General features: G+C 49.6%; 7 protein-coding genes across 15 annotated transcripts; 3 read left to right on the top strand and 4 right to left on the bottom strand.

Moving 5' to 3' along the window:
- Window positions 1-10: 10 nt before the first annotated feature.
- On the bottom strand, window positions 11-3,182 carry FOXG_05926 (uncharacterized protein). Its single transcript, XM_018384404.1, has 3 exons — window positions 2,246-3,182; window positions 869-2,197; window positions 11-818 (listed from the first exon to the last, which is right to left on the bottom strand). The coding sequence occupies exons 1-3, from the start codon at window positions 2,717-2,719 to the stop codon at window positions 687-689; spliced, it is 1,935 nt and encodes a 644-aa protein (XP_018241480.1). The 5' UTR covers window positions 2,720-3,182; the 3' UTR covers window positions 11-686.
- Window positions 3,183-3,563: 381 nt separating this feature from the next.
- On the bottom strand, window positions 3,564-9,046 carry FOXG_05924 (uncharacterized protein). 2 transcript variants are annotated; one of them, XM_018384402.1, is made up of 3 exons: window positions 6,311-8,984; window positions 5,804-6,254; window positions 3,564-5,736 (listed from the first exon to the last, which is right to left on the bottom strand). In XM_018384402.1, the coding sequence occupies exons 1-2, from the start codon at window positions 7,214-7,216 to the stop codon at window positions 6,063-6,065; spliced, it is 1,098 nt and encodes a 365-aa protein (XP_018241478.1). In that variant the 5' UTR covers window positions 7,217-8,984; the 3' UTR covers window positions 3,564-5,736; window positions 5,804-6,062. The 2 variants fall into 2 exon arrangements, with proteins under 2 accessions (XP_018241478.1, XP_018241477.1); XM_018384401.1 differs by having other exon boundaries at window positions 3,564-6,254; window positions 6,311-9,046.
- Window positions 3,613-5,616, top strand: FOXG_05925 (xaa-Pro aminopeptidase). The gene is made up of 2 exons (XM_018384403.1): window positions 3,613-3,842; window positions 3,896-5,616. Exon 2 carries the CDS (start codon window positions 3,915-3,917, stop codon window positions 5,424-5,426), a length of 1,512 nt encoding a protein of 503 aa, XP_018241479.1. The 5' UTR covers window positions 3,613-3,842; window positions 3,896-3,914; the 3' UTR covers window positions 5,427-5,616.
- A 403-nt stretch (window positions 9,047-9,449) lies between the features above and the next one.
- FOXG_19143 (uncharacterized protein) lies at window positions 9,450-9,575 on the bottom strand (the record flags this gene model as incomplete). Its single annotated transcript, XM_018399325.1, has 1 exon — window positions 9,450-9,575. The coding sequence occupies one exon, from the start codon at window positions 9,573-9,575 to the stop codon at window positions 9,450-9,452; it is 126 nt and encodes a 41-aa protein (XP_018241476.1).
- Window positions 9,576-12,420: 2,845 nt separating this feature from the next.
- On the top strand, window positions 12,421-14,496 carry FOXG_05923 (uncharacterized protein; the record flags this gene model as incomplete). The annotated part of the gene is made up of 7 exons (XM_018384400.1): window positions 12,421-12,792; window positions 12,841-13,347; window positions 13,397-13,614; window positions 13,662-13,883; window positions 13,931-13,987; window positions 14,034-14,307; window positions 14,351-14,496. The coding sequence occupies exons 1-7, from the start codon at window positions 12,684-12,686 to the stop codon at window positions 14,494-14,496; spliced, it is 1,533 nt and encodes a 510-aa protein (XP_018241475.1). The 5' UTR covers window positions 12,421-12,683.
- A 722-nt stretch (window positions 14,497-15,218) lies between these two features.
- FOXG_05922 (uncharacterized protein) lies at window positions 15,219-22,573 on the top strand. 5 transcript variants are annotated; one of them, XM_018384395.1, is made up of 6 exons: window positions 15,219-15,372; window positions 15,587-16,210; window positions 16,714-16,814; window positions 16,871-17,441; window positions 17,503-20,028; window positions 20,085-22,573. In XM_018384395.1, exons 2-6 carry the CDS (start codon window positions 15,593-15,595, stop codon window positions 20,622-20,624), a joined length of 4,356 nt encoding a protein of 1,451 aa, XP_018241470.1. In that variant the 5' UTR covers window positions 15,219-15,372; window positions 15,587-15,592; the 3' UTR covers window positions 20,625-22,573. The 5 variants fall into 5 exon arrangements, with proteins under 5 accessions (XP_018241470.1, XP_018241471.1, XP_018241474.1 ...); XM_018384396.1 differs by having other exon boundaries at window positions 15,240-15,372; window positions 15,592-16,210; window positions 20,085-21,187; XM_018384398.1 differs by having other exon boundaries at window positions 15,243-15,372; window positions 17,515-20,028; window positions 20,085-21,196.
- On the bottom strand, window positions 21,095-23,025 carry FOXG_05921 (acetyl-CoA C-acetyltransferase). 4 transcript variants are annotated; one of them, XM_018384391.1, is made up of 4 exons: window positions 22,689-23,025; window positions 22,585-22,634; window positions 22,449-22,521; window positions 21,095-22,361 (listed from the first exon to the last, which is right to left on the bottom strand). In XM_018384391.1, exons 1-4 carry the CDS (start codon window positions 22,751-22,753, stop codon window positions 21,359-21,361), a joined length of 1,191 nt encoding a protein of 396 aa, XP_018241466.1. In that variant the 5' UTR covers window positions 22,754-23,025; the 3' UTR covers window positions 21,095-21,358. The 4 variants fall into 4 exon arrangements, with proteins under 4 accessions (XP_018241466.1, XP_018241469.1, XP_018241468.1 ...); XM_018384394.1 differs by having other exon boundaries at window positions 22,449-22,634; XM_018384393.1 differs by having other exon boundaries at window positions 21,095-22,521.
- Between the last annotated feature and the right edge of the window lie 81 nt (window positions 23,026-23,106).

Below are 23,106 nucleotides of genomic sequence, written 5' to 3'. Positions count from 1 at the left end.
TTAAGCAGCTCACCTTCACTGTGCATCATGCCACAAGGGCCGTACTTTGTTCAAGTATTCATGTTACATAACATGTAGGTACATATACATGTCCTAAACACATATCTACATCAGACCTTTCTGGTCATCGTCGTAAAGCAGTCGCTGTTGCTTTTTGCGATATAATTCTTCCGCTCCAATGCCCTGCCCTGGTTCACCTTTGTACAACTCTTCATCAAACCCATCTCAGCCATTTGCCCTGACCATGCCTCTCGAAATGGACCGCGACGAAACGCCCCAAAAATCAGTTACCATGTATGCAGTCCAATCAGAACAAATGAAATGGCCGACTAGACCGTGAGATAATGTGCCAAAAACCATGCCGCTCTGCGCCGTCGCATGCAGTTCATGCTTATAAGGTAAAAGGAGAAAGCGATAGTAAAGAAGACGCGGACATCTTAAACCGAGAGACTGTCCGATGATGCCGCCATTAAGCGCAAGGCTAACCAAACTCATGAGGTATCTTTGATGTTTGTGCACTGCGTGCTGTGGGAATCTGAACCGAAATGCGCAAAATGGACTTCATGAAGAGTTTGTTTCGTGGGATGCCAGTAACATAGTCCATGAGCTGCGGACCATGACAAGGCCTGAGATGATGGTGATGCGATGTTGAAAAGATTTATGTCGTATTATTTTATGAATGGTCGCTACCAGACTTCCTCCTCGTCAGAACCGGATGCGTACTTAGGCATCCTCTTGATTTGTGACAGGAGAGAATCAAGCTCAGTCCAGTTTTCGTCGTTTTCAGCAAACTTCCGGTGTTTGCGAGATAAAATGTGCTACAAAAGTTAGTTTTTACAGGCATACTCTGGAAAAAGACATCACATACCTCGTCAAAATCGCGGAACTTGTCCTGACAGTTCTCGCAATAGCCAGGCTTGAGGTCCCGCTTACTCTTAAGAGGTTGCGACTGTGTCCTCCGCTCAGTCTTTTGAGCATCCTCTTCTTGCACCTCAGCAGGTCGCGAAGTGTGTCGGCCCATCGTTGTTGATCTGCTAGATGCAACGTCCATTGAAACCTCAGCAAGACGGCGCGAGCTCACGTCAAAGGAAGCAGGGGCAGCCTTCTGCAACACCTTGCGCTGCAGGCCATGAACCTCTTTACTGGTTCCAGCCTTCGCTCCATTGATACCAGATGTCGAAGAGACCATCTGCGATCGAATGGCTGAGGTAATGTTAGAAGGCTGCACTCCAGATGCCACAGGCTCGCCAGCAAAAAGCCGGCCAGCGGCAGCACGGCTTGTGAAGGCGTTCTGAGGTCGGGCATCCACTGCTTTCGACATGGCCGCCCTGGCGGGGTTGAAGATATCAGTAGGCGTCGCAGCACGGGCTCTGCTCTGACCATCCTCCATCTCAGCAATGGTTCGCTTTCCTGTCACCGGCTTGGGCATTGGGACCTGAGGAGGCTTGAGAACAGGGGCAGCTTCCTCACGCTTGGCAAGGCGTGCCTTTTCCTGCTCTCGTTGTCTTCGATGATCCTTTTCAGGCACATCGTGGTCCTCCACAAACGGACATCGACCGTTTCCAACACTTCGGAACTGAGGCCACTCACCATCTGCCTTATTAGCAACCTTGGGGTACTCTCGAACCATGATGGGCTTGTTCTTCTCGTCCATATCCCATACATAAATGTGAGGTCCCTTGAAATAGCATAATTCACGATGAACAGCAGAAGGATCACGATCAGATGGTCCGTTTAGGCGTTCATTGTGCAACAGCTGGAGCAGGTTAGGCTCCCTCGAAGCACCATAATTACCGCGAGTGGCTGTTGATCTTGAACCGTACGTGCTGTGGCTTGTCTCTGCCTCAAGCAAGACTGCAAGCATGTTTTGGAACTTGTCCAGTGTCCAGATCTTCTTGCCCATCTCACGAGCTTTGTACAGCACATCATTATTCTTTGATCCTCGGGTTCGCTTTAAAGGGTCATCAAGCTGCTGCGACCTTGAAGGTGCATTGCGGAACTCGGACAGTAGCTTTCTTCGAGCTTCGGTATTACGGTTCAATAAAGATGGATTAATGGTCTGAGGCTGTTCTTCGGACTCGTTGTGCTCGCCATGGTGTCCTTGGTTATGGTCTTGATGCGCCTCTTGTCTTTCAGGTGGAATTGTTCGAGTGGTGACGACATGGGTAACGTCAATGGAGAAGAAGGGTTCTTGTCTCTGAAGCAAGGTCAGTGGGGCCCATCAAAGCTTTCGAGATTAACATACAGCACCAAGATAGTTGACCCTCTTTGTTAGTCTAGCACGAACATCATCGGGTATACTCTCGAAATAGAAGACCATTTTAGGAAACTTGGCACGATGATGCTTCTTCCATGCTTCCTTCTCGGTGTCGGCCTCACGGGAGACATTTGTCGGAGCAGCCCTTGAGGTTCTTTCCTTAGTAGAAGGACGCGTAGCGCCACGTTGAACCAGAACCTGAGTCCTGGTGGACCGGGTTGGTGATCGAACCGGACGCTGCACGCCATTATCGAGTACCTGCTTCTTTAGAGGCGGCGGCTGGCCATAGGTTTCTTCACGCTGAACGGTAGCATATGAACGCTTCTGCTTTGCATATCCAGCCAGAGCGGAAGCACCTCTCAGAGGCGAATTGGCAACGTTGGGGTTGTTCGTTAATGGGCCCCGTCTCGAAGACATGGCCGATATGGGACCAGGCGTTGGTGATAAAGATATCGTTGCCATATAAAGCCCGTGAACTGCTCTGGGGAGGAGAGACCAGAGCAGAGGGCGTTTAAGCAAAACGACAAAAGTCGAGAAGGAACGTCAAGGATGACGTGACGAGATTTGAGCTGTTATTGGTGGTGGTCGATCGTGGTGGCAGATGGACCGGTAGTGGTAGTAACGAGGACGGTTGTGGAGGGGCTGGGAGGATGAGACTTGTGACAGCACGCGACGCGGAGCCTGACACGTCAAAGCGACTAGACAGAGACAATGAGGCAACAAAGAGAGGTAATAGATGCTATTGACACATCAAAGCTCGCGGAGATGGCAAAGATGTAGAAGGAAAAAGAAGTCAACAACAAACGCAGTCAAATGATGAGCGAGCAACAAATCGGCCGTTATGTTGTTTTGGTAGGTACTGAACCTTTTCCTAGGCTTGGTGCTTTGAATGGAGGGAAACGAGCCAAGTGAGGGACAGACTCCATCGAATTTGATGACTGAGCAAAGCAAAGCAAAGCAGGCCGTGTTGTTAGAGTCGCGCTTGGCACAACAGCACTATACCACTCCTGGGCCAGTTCAGCGACTAGCAGGGCCTTCTGGGAGGGGCCGCCGGGGGCCCTGTACCCCCAGTGAAGGCCTTCTGTGGCCTGCTGAACGTCCACTGCGAGAAAAACACCTCTTCGCACGGGCCAGTCGCCTAAAAGCCACCCAGCAACCAGAGGCACTACAGCCAGAAACGGGAAATTGGGAGAGACGAGACCAGACAACAAAATTTCAGCCTCGTACCGGAGACGGGGAATTCACGCGAGACATGAGAGGAAACAATAACAAAGAGTCAAGACATGAACGTTTAATTGTGTTTTTTGTTTTAATTAATCGACTTTGTAACGCACAAGAGGAATGAAAAGGTAATTGCATAATTAGCTCACATAGTCTATGCATAGAAAAGACATCATTCTAACTGACCCTGGTGCGTCTCCCGCATTGAAACATCCACCTATCCAATCTCGTCTTGAGCCTCACACTTTTCCGCTGTCTCGCAACTAGCCTCGGCCCATCCTTGTCATAATCTTGGTCTGGCGTCATCACCGAGATCTTTGAGGTCTCTGACGCAAATTGGCCGTGTACGAGGGGTTCAATTGATGTAAGAGCTCCAAGTTCCACTAACGAAGTTCAATCGCTTAAACTCATTCTCAGATCATCTTTGATCCTCAAGATGAAGCTCCCTCGAGCTCCATTACGGAGCTTTGAGCATCGTTTGCCCCTCCAAGCTCGGTCGGTGAGAAGCATATCAACAATATCTAGTTCTACAAGGACGACAGCCTGCCGAGCTCTACCATCAAATACTCCGTACAGCCGTCGGGCGTACGCCGTTGTCTCCGCCGCCGACCTCCGATTCGGACAGCCAGTCTACGAAACACATCCTCATATCCTACAACCAAACGAAATCACACAAGGGATCACAGCGCAAGAATATGCTGATCGCCGAGCTCTCCTCGCGCAGTCGATGACAGAGGGCAGTATTGCCGTTCTGCATGCTGCATCTCTCCAGTACAAGTCTGGTGCTGTCTTTCACCAATATCGACAAGAGTCCAACTTTCTATACCTTACAGGATGGATGGAAGAAAATGCCATTGCGGTGATTGAAAAGACTGGTCCTGAGTATGGTGACTACATATTCCGTATGTTTGTCAAGCCCAAAAATGCTCGTGAGGAGCAATGGAATGGTTATCGCAATGGTGTGGATGCTGCAAGAGATATCTTCAACGCCGATGAAGCATATACGATAAACGAGGCAGAGCAATTGCTTCCCAAGATTCTCAAATCAGCCAAACTCATATATGCAGACTCACCACCCTCAAAGGGTAGTGTTGCTTCGACAGCTAATTGGCTTTGGGGGCTCATCTCAGGGCGAGAATCTCGACCCTCCCGAACTCCGCTCTACTCAGTCATGAACAAACTTCGGGTGGTCAAGAGTGAAGCAGAGGTCGCTAATATGCGTATTGCTGGTCAAATTTCGGGTCGTGTCATCACAGATGCAATGCGCCGACCATGGAAACGTGAGAAGGACTTGCATTGGTTCCTTGACTACCAATTCGCCGTCAATGGCTGCGAAGGCCCGGCATATATCCCCGTGGTAGCTGGCGGTGAGCGCGCAAACTGCATTCACTACACGGTGAATAACAGCACGTTCAAAGAGGACGAATTTATTCTCATTGACGCAGGCGGCGAGTATGGCACCTACATTACTGACATATCTCGCACTTGGCCAGCTTCTGGCCGCTTCACCCCTGCTCAGCGCGACCTATACCAGGCCGTCCTCAACGTGCAGCGATCCAGTGTGTCACTCTGCAGGGAAAGCTCCAAGCTCTCACTAGAGGACATTCACAACGTTACCGCGAGGGGTCTTGTTGACCAACTACGAGGCATCGGGTTCAACGTCAACATGGCCAACATTGACCAGCTGTTTCCCCACCACGTTGGTCACTACATCGGCCTTGACGTGCATGACTGCCCTGGCTACAGCCGTCGCGAGACTCTTCGCAAGGGTCACTGCGTTACCATAGAGCCGGGTGTTTACGTCCCCCATGATGACCGATGGCCGGCCGCCTTCCGGGGTATGGGTGTCCGAATCGAGGACAGCGTATGCGTAGACGACGACTCACCCTACATTCTGTCCACTGAAGCCGTCAAAGAGATTGACGATATCGAAGCGCTGCGATCATGACATGTACTACTTTAACTGTGACATACTCATATAGACCTGGACCTAGACGTCTGAAATAAAATGTATAGTAAATAGGATCAATACGACTGTGACGGTCGTTGTGTTACTCTTCACGACCCACTCGAAATTTTGTTGCTAGGCCTACAATTGATGTTATTGCAGCTCAGTCTTGAAAACAAAAGAAAACCGCGCGTGGTTCATGACTAGGATCATGAATGGGTCAAGCCACAACCGCTGGAGGTGAAATTAAATGCATGTAAGAAATCATACATACACACATAACCCGCCGCTGATTTTTGTTTTATTAGATCTGGGGGTTGTTTAGCTATTTCCCTGTAGAGATCTGATCTTTGTTGTGACAATAATCATCAACATACAGGGTAATATCTCGTGGTAGCAAAATGAGCTCCGCAAGCTGCTATGGAGACAGACCCCAGCCTCGGCTAGTCATCATGGCAGTAATCCCAAACCGGATCCGGTATGATATGACAAACAAGTCACAGCGTGTTCAGTTGTGCATCGAGACTGGCCAATGAATGATGCATAATTAGGATGAGCAGTGTATGCTGCGCGATTCATCTCTGGGGTATATTTATACACAATCCCAAGAGTCCTTGGGACAAAATCATGTCTATTCTAGCAGAAACCTCTTGGATCGAAGAGTGTCCGGCTGTGGTTCGGCATCAAGAACGGCTGTCGAGCCGAGGCACTGAGAAGCTGCTCAAATGCCTGTAGACGCCTGGCTAACTCTTGATGTTCCTTCATGATGGACCGATTGCGCCTTTCTAAGTACTGAATATATTCGGTCGCCTTTGTTAAAACAGTGCCCTGTATCATGTCAGTCATCATGTCCGTATTTAGTGTTGATGGGAATCACCACTGACCTTGCTCACTTTGGGCGCTCGCTGTGAGTTTTCACCCTCTTCAATTCCGTCTTCTGGTATCGAATGGAGGGCAGGTACAGCATCGCGAAGCTCGGCGATCTTGTCCTTAAGATTTGTTCGATACTTTCGCTCAATATCATTATGGGCTGTTCGATCTCCTGGTTTGAGTTTATCTTTGCCCTTTATATCGGATGTAGCGGTGTTGGTGCGCGAAAGTCCTGGCCTAGCAGAACTCAAACCTGTCTCGCTCGATGCCTCTGTCTTGACGTCTTGGTTCCTCGATGGAGCCTTCGAGCTATTGGCTGGCGTAGGCGTTTGTTTTTGGCTGCGGTCCCCTGTTGGTGTTCCCAACAGAGAGTCGATGCTGCTATTAAACTCGGGTGGGAGTCCTGTACCAAGACCAGCTCCAAATCCTAAACCAAATCCACTCGCGGGCATGTAGCTGGCTGGTGTCCGACCAGTATTCATCGCGATAGCAAGAAGTCTCCTCTGCTCATCGTTGCTCAAAACCTGATTATTGCCCATACCCGACATGGTCTGCCCGAACCCCGCGTTCATGGCTGTTGCAGTATTGCCTAGCCCAAAGTCTGGTTCCATGCGTAGACCCGGCTCTGGCTTTTCCCAACTGAGCGGTGTCGAGTACAGGCCTTCTCGAGGAGGTACCTCTGGAGGCGGCATAGTCTCGATTTTTGATAGATGTTCCTCCAGACTCATCGAGTCAAGTCCTTCTTCTTCATCATCAGATAGAGCATTGTCTAAAGCATTGTCATCAAAGTATTCGGCACCCTGAAATGGAGGAGCAGTTGCATATATGCCAGTGCCAAGTCCTGGTGTCGTTGAGCTTCCTCCGTAACCCGGTCTTTGTCGTTGATCAGTTTTCTGATTATGGATATATGGCTTAAACATCCCGGTAATGAGTATTAGTGTTATTGGTCATGGGATCGAAACGTTTCGAAAAGTCAATTTCATACTTCCTGTCCTTTCATTTTCCTCGTCGTCAAAACGGATCCAGTAGTCCAAAGATTCCAGCGCAGAATCGGTATCAACCTTTGTGCGCTTCCTTTCATGGGCATCTCGCTTCCGTTGTTGATTGCCCCGTGGAGGTCCTCGAGTAGGTAGTATGGTCTTGTTTGAGCTGGTATATGGTGACGGCATCGGAGCCTGGGTGAATGACATATCAGAGGCTGCAGTTGACTGGTAATCGTAGGACGGTCCCCCCTGGTTGCCAGATGCTCCCATGTCACCCTCTAAGCCTGTCGGTCTCCATGGCGAAGGTTCATGTTGCTGTTGAGATGTGTCGTTGTTCTGATCCACGTGGTTCAGCGTCTGGTTGTTGGGCACCGCGAAAAAGTTAAGAAGATTAGGATCCATTGCTAACACGGCATCCCGGCCTGCGAGGCCGTGTTCGTCGTCCGGGAAGGGAGGTCTCGTGTGAGCAACCCGTACAGGGTTTGAGCCAGCTCAATTGGCGATGGCTACTTCGATTGGAAAACGGGGGTAATTGGGTTCAACAGCGGTTACAAGAACAGATAGGCCACTCGATAAAGTGTGACAATCACAAAGCTGTCGCAATGGAATTGAGGGGTCGATCTGTCAAAGCATATGACAGTGGGTCCAGCCGTGATGGAGGGTAAGAATTGATGATGCTTATGATGATGACAACCTCGCGAAAGGGATAAGATGGCACGGAAATAAGTTGAAGTGTATCGATTGAGATTCAGCGAAGTGAGGATAAGATGAGCTCGGTAAAGACGGCTAGGTGGGGTGTTGTGATGGGGTTGAAGAGCTGCGGAAAGATGAATTGCAGTATATGACAGCACTGTAAGATGGGTCGACAGCGAAAGCGACAACCAAGGCGTACGGGCCAAGGAGGAGATTGATTCGTTGTCGGTTTGCTGTAGATTTGATGAGGTCGAGCTTTGACTAAAGCGTGGCGGAAGCTTGCGGTTTAAGGTATGTGCTTGTATGCGGGTATGGCTTCTAGCCACAGTGCAGCAACGTATGTCAAGGCTCTCAGTAAGTTGAATTTAACGCTCAGTTCTCGCAAAATGAGATCGGGCGCAAACAGGAACAACAAAACGGATCGGTCGCCAGATGTTGGTTGAGGGAGTGAAGGGTTTTACGGAGAAGCAGAGTATCAGTCGATAGGATGATCGGACACATGCGGCTCCCAATTCGTTGGTTGGGATTGGAAAGCCCAGGCCTAAGTTAGACGGGGAACAGGACTGGGAGTCCTGAGACTTGCTTTCTTGCTTGGGGAGGAGACTGGACTTGTCTTGGACTGGCTGGATACGTCGGACGGATAATCAAGAGGGAAAAAAAAGGCCGGATTGGGGTCTTGTGAGTTGTCGTATTCGCCGCAGTCAAAAAGATTGGGTTCTTTAGGGGTCCGATTGACTCGACTTGCGATCGAGTCACTGGTTCTGGACGACAACGTTGGGGGATGGGGTTTTCTCACAAAGCCCATGCTATGACTGGTGATATTCTACAAGCATCTCCTTCTCAACTATTTTTCTCTTACCCTCTCTCTTCTGCAAGCGAGTTGGCGCGACGGGGGTGCGTAAGAGCAAGAGCAGATTTCTCTCCCACTGCCGGTCGACGTCGTGATGTTTGTTGCCCGTAATGGCGTGACTTTTGCCTCGAAAAGGTCCAACTTGTGCGGTTCCAACTCCAGGGGCCCTTGAAGACCCCCGGGAGTCCTGGACCGCTGGCGTAGCAAAAATTGGACGACATCGTATGATGAGCAAGGCTGAGGAGGGGAATTGTACGATGGCCAAGCCTCTCATCCATTGGCTGACTCGTGCTGAGCCGATGTCACTGCTGCCATTGGCTGCCGGATATTATTGCCGGCTGTCATTCGCTCTTGTTCGAGAGTCGGAGAATGTAAAAAGTTCAAGGTTTGTTTCTATTCGTTAGCGGAATGTTTTAGGCCCAAAACGGGCCTATCTTTATCTGCTTCAACCTGCAATCTGATTCATGAATCACGTGGCAGACAATGCTATCTCTATTGAGAAGCCCATGATTCCCGCTTCTCAGCTGTCACTCTCGTTCACTAACAGTCAAGAACCCACTAACAAGCGGCTTACGGAGAGCTGGGGGTCTTGGCAACGGTTTCTCCTTCAAGTCCTTCAGCCTCGTGCTAGTGACAAGCGATGGCTTCTAGGCTCAGCTGGTAGGCTCTAGCTCCCCATCCAGACCACTCAAGAAGCTCAGGAGGCTCACTGGTGGGTGGGGGCATCTTATGATCCTTGCCTGTCTCATTCATGGGAAGCCTTCATGTCTGCGTTGCTCTCCTCACAAGTTTCCTTTTCTAGGATATCCATGAAAACGATGAACATCGCAAAGGATAAGCCTATATGAAGCTGTACGCACGAGCAAGTTAAGAGATACCCGTTCGATGAACTGCATCTGTGCTGCTGTCAATGCCGTCATTTCAAACCTAATGGTGCGGCTGCTTTCGAACTGGCGGCTTTTAACATCCGTACCTGACCGGATTTTAGGTTTAGGGTATCCAATTAGTGGCCAATGCTCCTAGCTCAACCTTCACTACGACCCTGTAGATGGGGGTTTTACTTTTTGAAGTCCTTGATAGATGTCTATTTTTGTCAAAACACTGAGCCCACCACATGGCCTTACCTCAAATTCGAATAATCAGCTTGTAGGTTTTGTACAGCTCCCATGAGCAATATTTCCTTGTATATCCTATCGGATATGATGGAGTGTTTCATCCACAAGATGTGTAGCTTGACTAAATGATGAACCACAATGTTTTTACCAAGGTTCTGTTTGGCCATTGGAAAAAGAGCATTTGTTCAAGTACTATCACCTAATGGCAGCAGGATAAAAAACACCACGAATCAAATTGTTAACTGACTGCTGTCATGTTGGCTCACTCGGGAGTGTAAGTCACATCCTGGTCGTTTTAAAGCATCGCGAACAAACCCAATGGCTTATCTACCCTCATCCTCTATGCTGTCCGTGATCATGCCGCAACTTAAGTGTCTCTTGTGCCATTATAGACCGCTCCTCCATCAAGTCATATATCGCTATTTTGGTGTCCATGGTTTTGGGAGTGTTTCCTTTCGTAAACAGTCTGGACATATTTCTTCGTCGTAGACGATATCGTGAATATGCGAAGGTCCTTTGCATCCATTAAATACTCTTTGACACCAGCGAATATTCAGGAAACCGATATGGCCACAAGCAAACTGCCGATCCACCTGCATACACATGTTGTCTGGTCTAGTCCCACTGCGTGTGTCTGTGTAATATAATGTTCTGACTAGGGTCTAGATTCATTCATGTGTTTTGCACAATAACCTGCGACTTGGTAAGTGCTATTATTCTATATGAGAAACGAGCCCAAGCTCTCCAGTGCGCAAATGGCTGATACCTTGCTTCTGTATTCAACGTATTCATATAATCTTCCTGTTCCAAATCCGTACGTCCGAGAGTTCTAAACTGCTCGGTCGCAGGAATCTTCGCACGGCACTCGGGGGCTGTCTAATAACAGCACACACACGGCCGGCTGGGCGAAAACGAGAGGGCGATAATGAGTCGACGTGAAGTTGAAGCCTTCTCGTTCTAGAGTTTCCCTCGAGAGCGGGACGTTGAAAGCGGCCAACGGTCACCGGGGATAAGAAAATGCGAACAAATCAGCGATCGTCAAACAGGAGCACCAATAACAAAGAAGACAAGTAACTGCAGCGCCCTGCCCGTAGGCGCATGCAGCCTGCGTGTATCCAGATCTGATGCAGCTTTCAAGGATACGCGCAAGGGTTTGCTGGTGGGTTTGCGGTTCGGATTGGCCTTTGTGGGAAGTGCTTGGAAACAAACTGAAGCATTTCATAGAACTGATCGCGATCGCGATGTGCCTTGGCTGGCACCCAGCATGACGTTAATTCCAACCTCCAGGCGCACGGGTTGGGTTAATTTAGGGGCCCTTTTCTACTGATTGGGCTAAATAGGTGACCTAGCGTACAAAAATCTATTGTGCTTCGATTCCTGCCCCATTGTGTTTTTTTTGCCCTTTAAAAGAACGCCAGAGGCGCCCTGCGAAGGGCGGCTCTGAATGTCGTCACTTCAAGGTCTGGACTCCCTTGCTCGGTGGGGGCCGCCGCGGGAAAAAAGCATACGATCGACCTTGGCCTTACGGTTGGAGTTATTGATTCAACGGAATTAACTCTCGGATCTTTTGTGGGAATCTTCAACCAATCGGCCAAAGTCTCGAGGCTATTTACCCCTTCTGGGTTGACTCAACCATCATGGGGTCAATATAGTGTATTGAACTCGAATGCTTCTCCCAGGACAAAATGAGGTGATTCTTCTCACCGATTACCTGTGCCCTGGCGCAGTATACTAATGTGATCGACGGGGCCGTCTTTTTCTCATGTATGCATGTGTGCCTCTTATTTGAATCCTTTCGTGATTCAGTTTCAACATGAAAAAGGATATATATCGCCCTTGCCTGAGTAACACAATAAGATCTAGGACATAGCCCGATGGCGCATGATGAGAAGCCTTGGGCGTTAAATCTCCCAGCTAAATCTCCATTCTCTGTTTCTATTTCAATACTGAGCTTTGAGTTAGGCATATAGCTACTCAAGTTGAACATAGCAGGGAACAAAATGTGGTGTATAGAGACCTTGGCTTAAGAATGAATAGAGGATCCAACGTCAACGGCCCAGATGCGCTCAATACCAAGTTGAGATCTGTTCAGGTTTGAGATTTGTATATGCGTGACGAACGCGAAATCATCATTACATGGTATTGAGCGATCAACCAATACACCCAATATACCTAGATATGTGAATGATCTGGAACAGTTCCCGTAACCGCCATCTAACAAATGGAATCTAACTACCTAGGTAAAATACGTCATAAGACAGAAATGCCAGTTTACCTACCTTATTGTTTTATGTCTTGATCAGCTTGTGTTCACTGTCAAGAAAAGGCATTCAAAGTGTGGTTGCATGGTTCAACACCATTGTTCAGATCTCGAAATCAAGCAGCATGTGGAGCCAACGATTTCGACATGACTTATTGTTGGCTCTTAACGGAAAGCGTAGGAGGCCAACCCAAGGTATTTCCTTACCTGCCGTTTTGGCCTTGCGAAAAAGTGCGCTGCTGTGGGAAAGTGCAGGTGCTCTTTTCGAGAGTTAAGCAACAGTTCGTTTGAAGTAGGAGCACACCCGAACCAGTTTCCAACCTCACTTCGGAATTCCGACCACTCTCTACCTAACGCTTAATTTCATTTCTGCACTTTCTCTCTTCAACTTAGTCTTTTCCTTTTCGCGCCACAACATTTTGAGCCTATCGCCAACCAACTCACTTCTTTCTACTACTCCTATGTCTCTTATGCTTCTGACTGGCGATGAACATGTCGTCTAAGGCGATGTCCTTTTTCCTTTTGGGGGTGACCTTTCTTACGGTCTTCGCGACAGAGGCGCACTGCTTCTCATGGAGGCCGCGACCTGCGGATGGTATGTTCGAGTGACCGCGCTGGCGCTTTGATGCTAACATCACCACAGTAGGTCATCAGGTTACACTCCAGCACCCACAACGCAGTAGCGATAACTCCGCCCTGCTCAACAAACAATCAGAAAAGAGGCTATCCAACGTTTACACTACCGCACTTCAAGAACTTCAAGACCTGGAGTCTGAACCTCTCTGCCATCGCATTGCTGCACGTCTGCTAGTCAACAACTGTCACCTCCTGGATGGCCAAGACGACGCCAAGGTCCATATTGATAGCGGGAGAGCAGCTCGAGACTTTGTGGACTCGTATGCAGCAAGCCTTGCTATTTGCGACTTGGAGCGCGGCAGTTTCAGAATTCCTGTATCTTGCTCCAAGTTTCGAGAGTCAACCCTAGCTACCCTTTCTGCTTCACCTATCCCACAAATCCATGTTTCGACCGTTGAGATTGATGAGTGTCTCGAAGGCCTTGCTCAGTCAGATTCGGCTTGGAATACATGGGTGAGCTATCGTCACAAAGCGTTGAGGTTCTGTGATGCCGCAAGGGCAGATCACCAGAAAGGTTAGTGAGCACCCAAGCAAAGAGAAGCCATACTGATCGTTCATAAAAGATGAGAACATCCTCCTTTATCAGAAAATCACTAAAATTCTCGAGAAACTCACCCGTGATATTGAGGCAGACATGGAGGAACGATTCCATTCACTCAATCGAGCCTATACTGCCGCAAGCCAGTCTGTTGAAGACATTGGGCCTCATGTTCGACATCTACGTACAGAGATGGAAAGAGCTAGTCAAATCCTGCGAGACGATTTGGGTCGCGCTGCTCAGGTACATAGCCATTATTTCTTTCTGGGACACACTACTGACATGGACAGGACTCGCGCGATGTCGTGGAAAGTGGCCTCAAAGAAACGAAAGTACTCCACGATCTTTTAGAGCTTCTTGCTCGCTCAGTTCAAGAGAAGACTGCAGATATCGTTTCATCACAAGAGGTTGCTCTCCAAACAAGCACGAAGCAGTTAAACAACGAGGTCGATATACTTATGGCAGTGCTGAGTGCAGCAATTTCGTCTTCTGTTTCCCTTCAAAATCAAGTGGTGAGTCTGCTGATGAATCACTCGGATGTCAAGGTTGACCATTTAAGGAATTGACGGAATCTCGGAATGCAGATATCCTGGAGAAGCAGGTCAAAATCGAACAAGTAGGTACCGGCTCCCATCCTTGAGTATTCTGTTGACCAGCTGAAGGGTATGGGGAAACTCGAAGAACTTGCTGAAGACTTGCTGGTCAAGTACGATAGCCATGAATCCCGCCTCGACAAAGCCTTTCGAAAGACCGGCCAGGTCCTGGATATACTTGACGCAACTGCTGCATCTGCCACTGGATTGCAAAGCTCTGTATTCAGCAGTTTCGGGCTTTCAGGAGTTTGGCCGTACATTATTTGCCCATTTTTGTCACTTGCAATGGGATCTTATGGTCTTCAACCTTCCCTTGTGAGAAACATATGGCTCGTCGGGTTTGGTAAGTTTCTGAACTTGTCAAAGACTTTCGCTGATTGTATCAGGCGAGTTGATGGGCATGGTTGTGTCAAAAGCAGATTCTTACAAAGACGCTTTCGGCTTTCCATCGACAGTCGAAACCCCTGATTTAACCCTCAACGACACGTTCAATACCTCCCTCGCGGGAGAGAGCATCCTCAGAAGCGTTTAGTGCTTCGTTTTCGACAGCATCCAAGTAAAGGTAAAAGAAAAAAATCGGGCTACGTATTCTGGTTGTTTTGGGATTCATTTGATAGCAGGACAGACATGGAACTTATGGACGGGATGGGTGCTTTCAGACTTGGCTCGCATTTATCATGTCTTTTTTTAACTCTCGGGATTCGGGATTTGGGATACGAGCTAGATCACGCATGGGAACATACAGAGGCGGATCAAAAGGATCCTGTGGATTTCGTGGCGCCAGGAGCATATCAGTTTGCTTTAAGCAAAGGAGTCTTGCCAATCAATTTCATGAACCACCATATCATTTACCTTTCCATATCCGGCATCGGAGAATTGATTGCCCTATGAACCAACCTGTATTTACAACAGTTGCTCGTGTCTCCACATGGGAGTTTCAGCCTCATCGCCATAAGAAAAAAAAATAAACCAGTGCACAATACTAGCATTGACTTTCTAAATGGCATCCATTACAACCACTTAAAATTGAAGCCAGAAGTGCAAAGAGAAGAACAATAAGAAATAATGAATGGTGGGGCTCGTGGTCATGCTACACAAAAGTTTCATCATCAGACAACAAGGCTGAGCCATCGCTCATTTAACAGAGATAAGATAGGGCCGAGCGCACGAATCAGAGCTCGGTAAGAACCCCACAATACCTATCACCACGTGATTCTTCCAGTAGAGAATCGGCGTCACCCTAGCCGCGAGCTCGCAACTTTGTATGCTGCTGGGTTTTACATCCACGACGAATCACCCCCCGCCAACACACATTTCAGCCTTTGGGTTCTCATCGTTTTCACTATACGTCTTGCGCGAACTCGTCTCCATGTAGAGTTCTACTGGCGCCGGCATTTCTTCACCTGGTGTAAGTCTTTTCCTCGTCGATGATGTCGCGAATTGCTTCTGCCATTCACCTGTTCTCCTGATCTCTTGGAGGCGCAGTCCACCAACGCGCATGACAACCATTAGTTTCCTAGCCTACGAGCATGCCTGATCGTGAAGCGTCCATGATCATGATTCTGACATATCGGGACACTATCGTTCTAAATGAAACAACCTACTAACGAGGACTTGTTTAGAACAGAATGAACAGCCAGAACCTTGGCCCTGTAGTATACGATCGAGACCGCGAGATGGAAGAACGACACCGAGCTTTACAGCAACGTGAGGAGATGGCCCGTCGGGATCAAGAGAGAGAACGTGAACAGCGCGAAAGAGAGCGCGATCGAGATCGAGAGTCCAACGACCGGTACCAATCTACACCTCACCACAGCAGCGCCGGCTCCATTCCCATTCACCAGCCGGTCGCGTCGCGAATCTCTGGCGCAATTCATAGTCCCGGTGGACTTCTTGCGAATCACAACGGAAATCCTCAAATTCCCCTCGGTAACCCACCAGGTCCTCCCCTGGCCGCCTTCGGAGGGCCACTCCAGAGCGAGCACAACCGACCGGTCCAACACGGTGGACCAAATAATAGCAATACACAACCACAAATGTTCGCGCCGATGCCGCACGGTGGACCGCCGACATCTACACAAGCTGCTGCCAACAGTGTCGCGGCTGTGTTTGGCGGTCCTTTGCAGCAACAGCCTCCGGAAGGCCAGCGTGGGGGCCAGCAGAGCGCGCCGTTCAACCCAGCTGCTGCATCGGCAGCTCATCAGCTTCCTGGGGGAATTACCCAAGGGCAGCAACCTATTCTGAATGTAAGTTCCATTGCAATACAGTTACCTTTGCGACGGGATGTTGTCATTGGAGGGGTACCAACAACCTTGCGCACGTCGCAGCCACCCGCTAAGTTTGCGTTTGCGAGCTGGTGATGCGACAGCGCGGGCCGCTGTTGAACCACCCACAAACCTTTTGCCTTACCTTTCTATCCAACCCAACTTCATCTACCCCTCTTCTTATTTCTCCAAATTCCCTGACGGCTCTCGTGTGAAACATTTACAACTCGTCACATTTTGTTTGCCTAGTGCCCGTTTTCTTGTTCTCGCAGATATTCTCCAACATGGAGCCTCATGCTCTCCTGGCAAGCCTTCCGGCGAACCCAGGCGATCTTGTTGGTATCTTCAACCATGAAGGAGAAGGCATGGCGCTTCTGCATGGACAAGAATCCGGCGTACCTTTATTCTACTTTACTCTTATTGTACTACACATGTTTCCTACTGGTATTGCTTGGTACACGATTGCTGACTGCTTTTCTTTCCAGGATGCCCTCACCTACCTTGACCAGGTCAAAGTCCAGTTCCACGACCAACCAGACGTCTATAACCGATTCTTAGATATCATGAAAGATTTCAAAAGCCAGGCGTATGTTACTGATTGAGCCGCCACTTTTGTCGCGACCACAGCTAACGCAAGGACAGTATTGACACACCAGGGGTTATCAACCGAGTATCTGAGCTCTTCGCCGGGCATCCAAACCTGATTCAAGGGTTCAACACTTTCTTACCTCCCGGTTACCGTATCGAGTGCGGCGCTGGCAACGATCCGAATACAATACGAGTCACCACACCTATGGGCACCACGGTTCAATCTATCACAGGACGCGGAAACCAGGGCGATGGTCACGGTCCTGCCACAGCTAATCAGCCCTTGTTCCCCGAACGAGGTAGCCAGTGGCAGCAACAGAGACCGCAGCATAGCATTGAGAGTCCGGAGGCACAGTTTAGTACGCCTGTTCAGAATGGCGCAAGCCTCTTTGTTCAAGCTGCAGCCCACAATGCTGCTTTCAACGAGAGCAACAACTCGGGGCAGCGACGTGCTCTGCCCCAGGGCAGCACAGGTCCTGGGGAGGGGCCAAATGCCCGCCAGGCCTTGACGCCCACTCCTTCTGGACAAGCTGGAGTAAACGGCAATGCAGCAAATCAGGCAAACATGGAACGACGGGGGCCAGTTGAATTCAACCATGCTATCAGCTATGTGAATAAGATCAAGGTAAAAACTATCGCTTATGTTCCAGCTTCTTAAAGCGTCAGATGTACTAATCATGGCAAAGAACCGGTTCCAGGACAAGCCTGAAATTTACAAACAATTCCTTGAAATTCTTCAAACCTACCAGCGCGAACAAAAGCCTATCCAGGACGTATATGCGCAGGTTACCACCCTGTTCAACTCGGCTCCTGACCTACTCGAAGATTTTAAACAATTTCTGCCAGAATCAGCTGGACAGGCAAAGCAGACCCCCAACCGTATGGACGATGGACCCCCATCTGGTCCCAATCAGACACCACAGCCTGCTATGAGAGATGGACAAAAGATGCCTCCTCTTGGTAGCTTTGCGCCGCCCGCTAGCGCCACTAAAGACAACAAGAAGCGACCCCGAGCCGACAAGCAAGCTACTCAGCCTGCAACCGTTCTTGCAGACGCGACCTTAATTACGCGGACTCTTCCTCCTATTGCGAATGGTCACAAGAGACCTAAACTCAACCATGCCAGACCAGGAGGTGACAACTCAGCAGTCGAGCCAACTCTTACACCGGTTATGCCAGAGCCCTACCCTGCTAAACCCTCCTCGACATCTAGTCAGGAGGAGATTGCCTTCTTCGAACGCGTTAAGAAGTTCCTTAGTAACCGATCTTCCATGAATGAGTTCTTGAAACTTTGCAACCTCTTCAGTCAGAACATCATCGACCGAAACACATTATTTCACAAGGGTGCGTTGTTCATCGGCGCAAACCCCGACTTGATGAACTTCTGGAAGACCTTTGTTGGCGTCGATACTCAAGATGTCATCATCGACAATCGTCCTGCGCCCCCGACAGAGAAGGTGTCTCTCAGCAACTGTCGTGGGTATGGACCTAGTTATCGATTACTTCCCAAGCGAGAGCGCCTCAAACCCTGCAGTGGCCGAGACGAGCTCTGCAACTCTGTTCTCAATGATGAGTGGGCTTCACACCCTACGTGGGCGTCGGAGGATAGCGGATTCGTTGCTCATAGAAAGAACCAGTTTGAGGAAGGCCTGCACCGTATCGAGGAAGAGCGCCACGACTATGACTTCAACATTGAAGCTAACATTAAGTGCATCCAACTTCTGGAGCCTATTGCTCAAAACATGCTCGCCATGTCTGCTGCTGAAAGAGAAACATTCCAGATGCCTGTTGCGCTCGCTGGGCAAAGCACGTCTATTTTCAAGCGCATCTGCAAGAAGATTTATGGTGATCGAGGTATCGATGTCGTTAATGACATGTTCACCCATCCTTTCGACGTCGTGCCTGTCCTATTGGCTCGCATGAAGCAGAAGGATGAGGAGTGGCGGTTCTCTCAGCGAGAATGGGAGAAGGTGTGGCACGCCCAGACTGAGAACATGCATCTCAAGAGTCTGGACCACATGGGCATTCTTGTCAAGCAAAACGACAAGAGGCACTTGACTGCAAAGCACTTGGTCGATGTCATCAAGACAAAGCATGAGGAACAGCGTCGCGAGCGATCGCTGAAGGGTGACGTCCCTCGACATCAGTTCAGCTGGGACTTTAGCGACAAGGATACAATCATTGATCTTCTCCGCCTCATGATGCTGTACAGTTTACATAATGGCCAGCACAGCAGCCAAGAAAAGGAACGCATTCTGGAGTTCTTCGAGTCTTTCATCCCTGCCTTCTTCGATATTCCCGAGGAGAACATTCAGGATAAGCTTCCCAAGATGCAGCCCGATTCTGGCGAGGACGAAGTGGAGGATCACACGCCTGCAGAGCTGACCAACGGCCGTAGCCGACGTAACGGTCGAAAAGGAGATCTACTTAGAGGAGTTCTTGATCCTGGCCGTAACGGTAGCAAACCCCGCGGACATAAGGAAGACAGCGCCTCTGGAAGCAAAGAGACAACGCCTGATGTTACTTCGGCAAATGAAGAGGAGATGCCCGATGCTTCCGATGACGTTGCCAACACTGACGTTTCCAACGAGCGCTGGATACCCAATATCCCCAAACCCGTTGTTGTTGGTCAGAACGAAGAGATCCTGAACACTGAAGGCGAGCTGAAGGCCGATGGATTCTTCACACGACCATGGTACAACTTCTTCTGCAACCAGACCCTGTTCGTCTTCTTCAGCATCTTCCAAACTCTATATCGACGTCTTCAAGATCTCAAAGAAGCAAAGGAGGTTGTGGCTAAGGAGGTCGAGCGCCTCAATAAACAGAAGCCTGCTCGGGATATCGGTTTTACTGAGAACCACATGAAGTTCTTCGACACCAACGATGACCCAGACAGTTACTGGCCGAAGACCCTTGAGCTCATTGAGGAGTATATTACTGGTGACGTTGACGAGAGTCGATACCAGGATGTGATGCGACACTATTACCTCAAGACTGGATGGAAGGTGTACACAATCCAGGACCTGCTCAAGACCCTCTGCCGTCTGGCCCTTACCTGCAGTAGCACAGACGTAAAGGAGAAGACTCCTGACCTCATTGCCCAGTACCAGGCCAACCGTGAGCGAGAGGAAACAAGTTACCAGACAGAGATTAGCGCCCGAAAGTTCGCTGAAAAATGTGTTAAGGATGGTGATATTTTCGTGATATGCTGGGTAAGTTCAAGTCACCATGGCATTTTCTAATTGTCAGACCTCTAACAAGATCACAGTTCCCCTCCAAGTCTGAGGCGACCGTGCGATGGCTTCAACGCGAAGAAACAACCTTCTACATGGATGAGATGCAACTCCGTGAGCGCTGGCAGTATTATATCTCATCTTTCATTCGCGTTGAGCCCACCGAGGGAGTACCTAGATCGAAGCTCCAGAAGGTCGTGCTCTCTCGCAACCTTCCCTCACCCGACGCCGATTCGGACGAGGATTCCATTCCTAAGGCTGTCTCGTATAAGGAGAACCTGACCATCAGTATTTGTCTTAAGAGTTCAAAGATGATCTGGGCTCCGGGGACTTCTGAATACGTCGTATATGACCAAGGCCCCAAGTCGGCAGAACAGCGTGAACGTCGCGACAAGTTCATCCGCGCCCTTAGCGCCCATCGAGAGAACAAGCTTCTCGAGAAGTGGGTGCACAATCCTACATGGACGAAGGACCTTAGTCCAGAAGAGGTTCAAGAGCAAAATAAGAACTTCCGCAAATGGATGGACGACGGTGTCGTTCCGCCCAGCGCTGCTGAAGACGTGGAGATGGATTAGTCCTCTAACTCTCACCAGCAGCAGGAGCAGGGACGAAAGCGCGGCCGAGAAGCTGCTCCAACAAAGCCTGCAGCGACCGTCTCAAAGCCAATCGGGAAAGCGTCACGAAAGAGACCTGCGGAATTACTCGTTTCTGCTCCACCAAACAAGAGGATGAGATATAGTCCTCGCATTACCAGGGCACAATCCGGGAGCGACGAGTCGAGCAAGTAGGGGAGGTGGCTAACTTTTAGAGGAAATAAACGGGGAGGGTGTGCTTGTATGGAACTCATCAGCGGTTTGGTTGTTTTTGTTTTTTTTATCCTTTCCTCTATCGTTTGTGTTTTTAGTCTTTGAGATTCAAAAGGCGACAGGAAATTCGCAACCAGAAGGCTTGCCCGCACGTCAGTTTTCCTCTTATAGCGAAGGTTGATATGATGTTTGAGGAGTTTTAGAGCTCCTTTGGCCTGTACTCTAGAAACTATAACCAAGCACGTCATGATTGATAGCAGTATCGAAGTTATACAGTTAATGTCATCATATCAAAAGTCATGCCTTGAGTTGGTCTCCTGTGAATTAAAAATGGTATTTATATCTCTTCCTAAATGGTTATGTAAGGGTATACCGTGGAGCAGTCAGATATCGTAGGCCATATCAAGATGTGTCGGATACAGCAAGACAAAACTTTTCGTTCCATCGCACCACATGCCTGTTTAATGTGTCATCTAAATCGTCAATTATCCCAGTCGCCCCTTTTATTGCAGGTTCTCGATAACCATAGCAGAAGCACCACCACCACCGTTGCAGATACCAACGGCACCAATCTTGGCCTTCTTCTCCTTGAGGACGGAGGTAAGGGTGGTGACAATACGGGCACCAGAGCATCCAAGAGGGTGGCCGATGGCAACGGAACCACCGTAGACATTAACCTGGTCAGGGTTCAGACCAAGGATCTTCATGTTAGCGAGAGCAACGGCGGAGAAGGCCTCGTTGATCTCGTAGTACTCGACCTGGTCGGCGGTCAAACCAGCGTGCTTGATGGCCTTGGGAATGGCCAGAGCGGGAGCGATGGTGAAACGCTCAGGCTCACGCTCAGCATCACCCCAACCAAGGATCTTGGCAACAGGCTTAAGGTTGAGCTCCTTGAGCTTAGCCTCGGAGACGAGGACAACGGCGGCGGCACCATCGTTGATGGGAGCAGCGTTAGGAGCAGTGACAGTACCATCAGGCTTGAAAGCAGGGCGCATGGCCTTGAGCTTGTCGACATTCAGGTTCTTGACCTCGTCGTCACGCTCAACCTTGATAGCGGGCTTGCCACGACCACCGGGGACCTCAACGGGGACGATCTCGGTGAAAAGACCGGCCTCAGTGGCAGCCTGAGCCTTCTTGTATGAATTGATGGCGTACTCGTCCTGGGCCTCACGGGTGAGCTCGTGGTCCTGAACACAAAGCTCAGCAGAGATACCCATGTGGTCCTTCTTGAAAGAGTCGGTCAAACCGTCCTTGAGGACACCATCGACGAGAGTCTGATCGCCGTACTTGGCGCCGTTTCGGAGGTTGGGGAGGTAGTGAGGAGTGTTGGACATGGACTCGGTTCCACCAGCAACGACAATGTCGGAGGTGCCGAGCATAATGTTTTGAGCACCAAGAATGATGGCCTTGAGCGAAGAAGCGCAGACCTTGTTCACGGTCGTGGCGATGACAGTCTGGGGAAGGCCTGCACCGAGGGCACATTGGCGGGCAGGGCCCTGTCCAACGCTGGAGGCAAATCATGTCAGCAACGAGGTCGCAGTTATCTCAATTTTCGAGATCATGATGGCGGGGTAGAGAAAACAAAAGACCTACCCAGCGGAGAGGACATTGCCAAAAAAGACCTCGTCGACATCCTCAGGCTTGATACCGGCACGCTCGACAGCTCCTGTGGATAGTGTTTAGTATACTGAATGTTTTGGTTATTCGCCGTTGCGCGATTCAATCTTACCCTTGATGGCGACAGCTCCCAGTTGAACGGCGGTCTGGCTCGACAAAGAGCTATATTAACATTAGCCACTGCAAGACATAGATCTAGCAAATGCTCATACTGACCCGAGGAAAGAGCCGATGGGTGTACGAGCCGTAGAGACGATGTAGACAGGAGGAAGGTTGGCCATTTTGGAAGATTTAATGTGTTATGAAGATTACAAAAATCAGGAGATCGTCAGCGGAGAGCTCAGTTTATAGATTGATAAATCAGCAAGGGGATGGATAGTGGAGCGGAAACCGGCGGCAATTTTGTTGAGGGAGTAGCGAATCTTACAGCTACAAGCGAACAGCACTTTCCTTCCAATGGATCTAGCTTAAGGCTAATCTTGGGTAAGGCAGGAAGTGAGCAATAGAGAGGCCCCTCTTACCCGTGGTTGAGGTGCCAATGCCCTCGAATTCGGGATCCGTACAGCGGGAAATGGAGGCTTTGGAGGGGCACGGCTCTTGCGAATACGCCGCCGCGCCGCTGTCGGCAGGAACC

The sequence above is a fragment of the Fusarium oxysporum genome, chromosome 2, assembly GCF_000149955.1.
Source record: "Fusarium oxysporum f. sp. lycopersici 4287 chromosome 2, whole genome shotgun sequence".
NCBI classification, from domain to species: Eukaryota; Fungi; Ascomycota; class Sordariomycetes; order Hypocreales; family Nectriaceae; genus Fusarium; species Fusarium oxysporum.
The sequence above is the reverse complement of the archived record's forward strand: the minus strand, read 5'-3'. Positions and strand labels throughout refer to the sequence as shown.

Coding starts and splice junctions, on each gene's coding strand:
- FOXG_05921 (XM_018384391.1), bottom strand. CDS start 22,753: ATGGCCAACCTTCCTCCTGTCTACATCGTCTCTACGGCTCGTACACCC. Junction 22,522..22,584: donor GGGAGCTGTCGCCATCAAGG/GTAAGATTGAAT, acceptor CACTATCCACAG/GAGCTGTCGAGCGTGCCGGT. Junction 22,362..22,448: donor GGCAATGTCCTCTCCGCTGG/GTAGGTCTTTTG, acceptor ATTTGCCTCCAG/CGTTGGACAGGGCCCTGCCC.
- FOXG_05926 (XM_018384404.1), bottom strand. CDS start 2,719: ATGGCAACGATATCTTTATCACCAACGCCTGGTCCCATATCGGCCATG. Junction 2,198..2,245: donor GGGTCAACTATCTTGGTGCT/GTATGTTAATCT, acceptor ACCTTGCTTCAG/AGACAAGAACCCTTCTTCTC. Junction 819..868: donor AGTTCCGCGATTTTGACGAG/GTATGTGATGTC, acceptor TAACTTTTGTAG/CACATTTTATCTCGCAAACA.
- FOXG_05924 (XM_018384401.1), bottom strand. CDS start 7,216: ATGTTTAAGCCATATATCCATAATCAGAAAACTGATCAACGACAAAGA. Junction 6,255..6,310: donor GAGCGCCCAAAGTGAGCAAG/GTCAGTGGTGAT, acceptor GACATGATACAG/GGCACTGTTTTAACAAAGGC.
- FOXG_05925 (XM_018384403.1), top strand. CDS start 3,915: ATGAAGCTCCCTCGAGCTCCATTACGGAGCTTTGAGCATCGTTTGCCC.
- FOXG_05922 (XM_018384395.1), top strand. CDS start 15,593: ATGAACAGCCAGAACCTTGGCCCTGTAGTATACGATCGAGACCGCGAG. Junction 17,442..17,502: donor GCTATGTGAATAAGATCAAG/GTAAAAACTATC, acceptor ATCATGGCAAAG/AACCGGTTCCAGGACAAGCC. Junction 20,029..20,084: donor ATATTTTCGTGATATGCTGG/GTAAGTTCAAGT, acceptor ACAAGATCACAG/TTCCCCTCCAAGTCTGAGGC.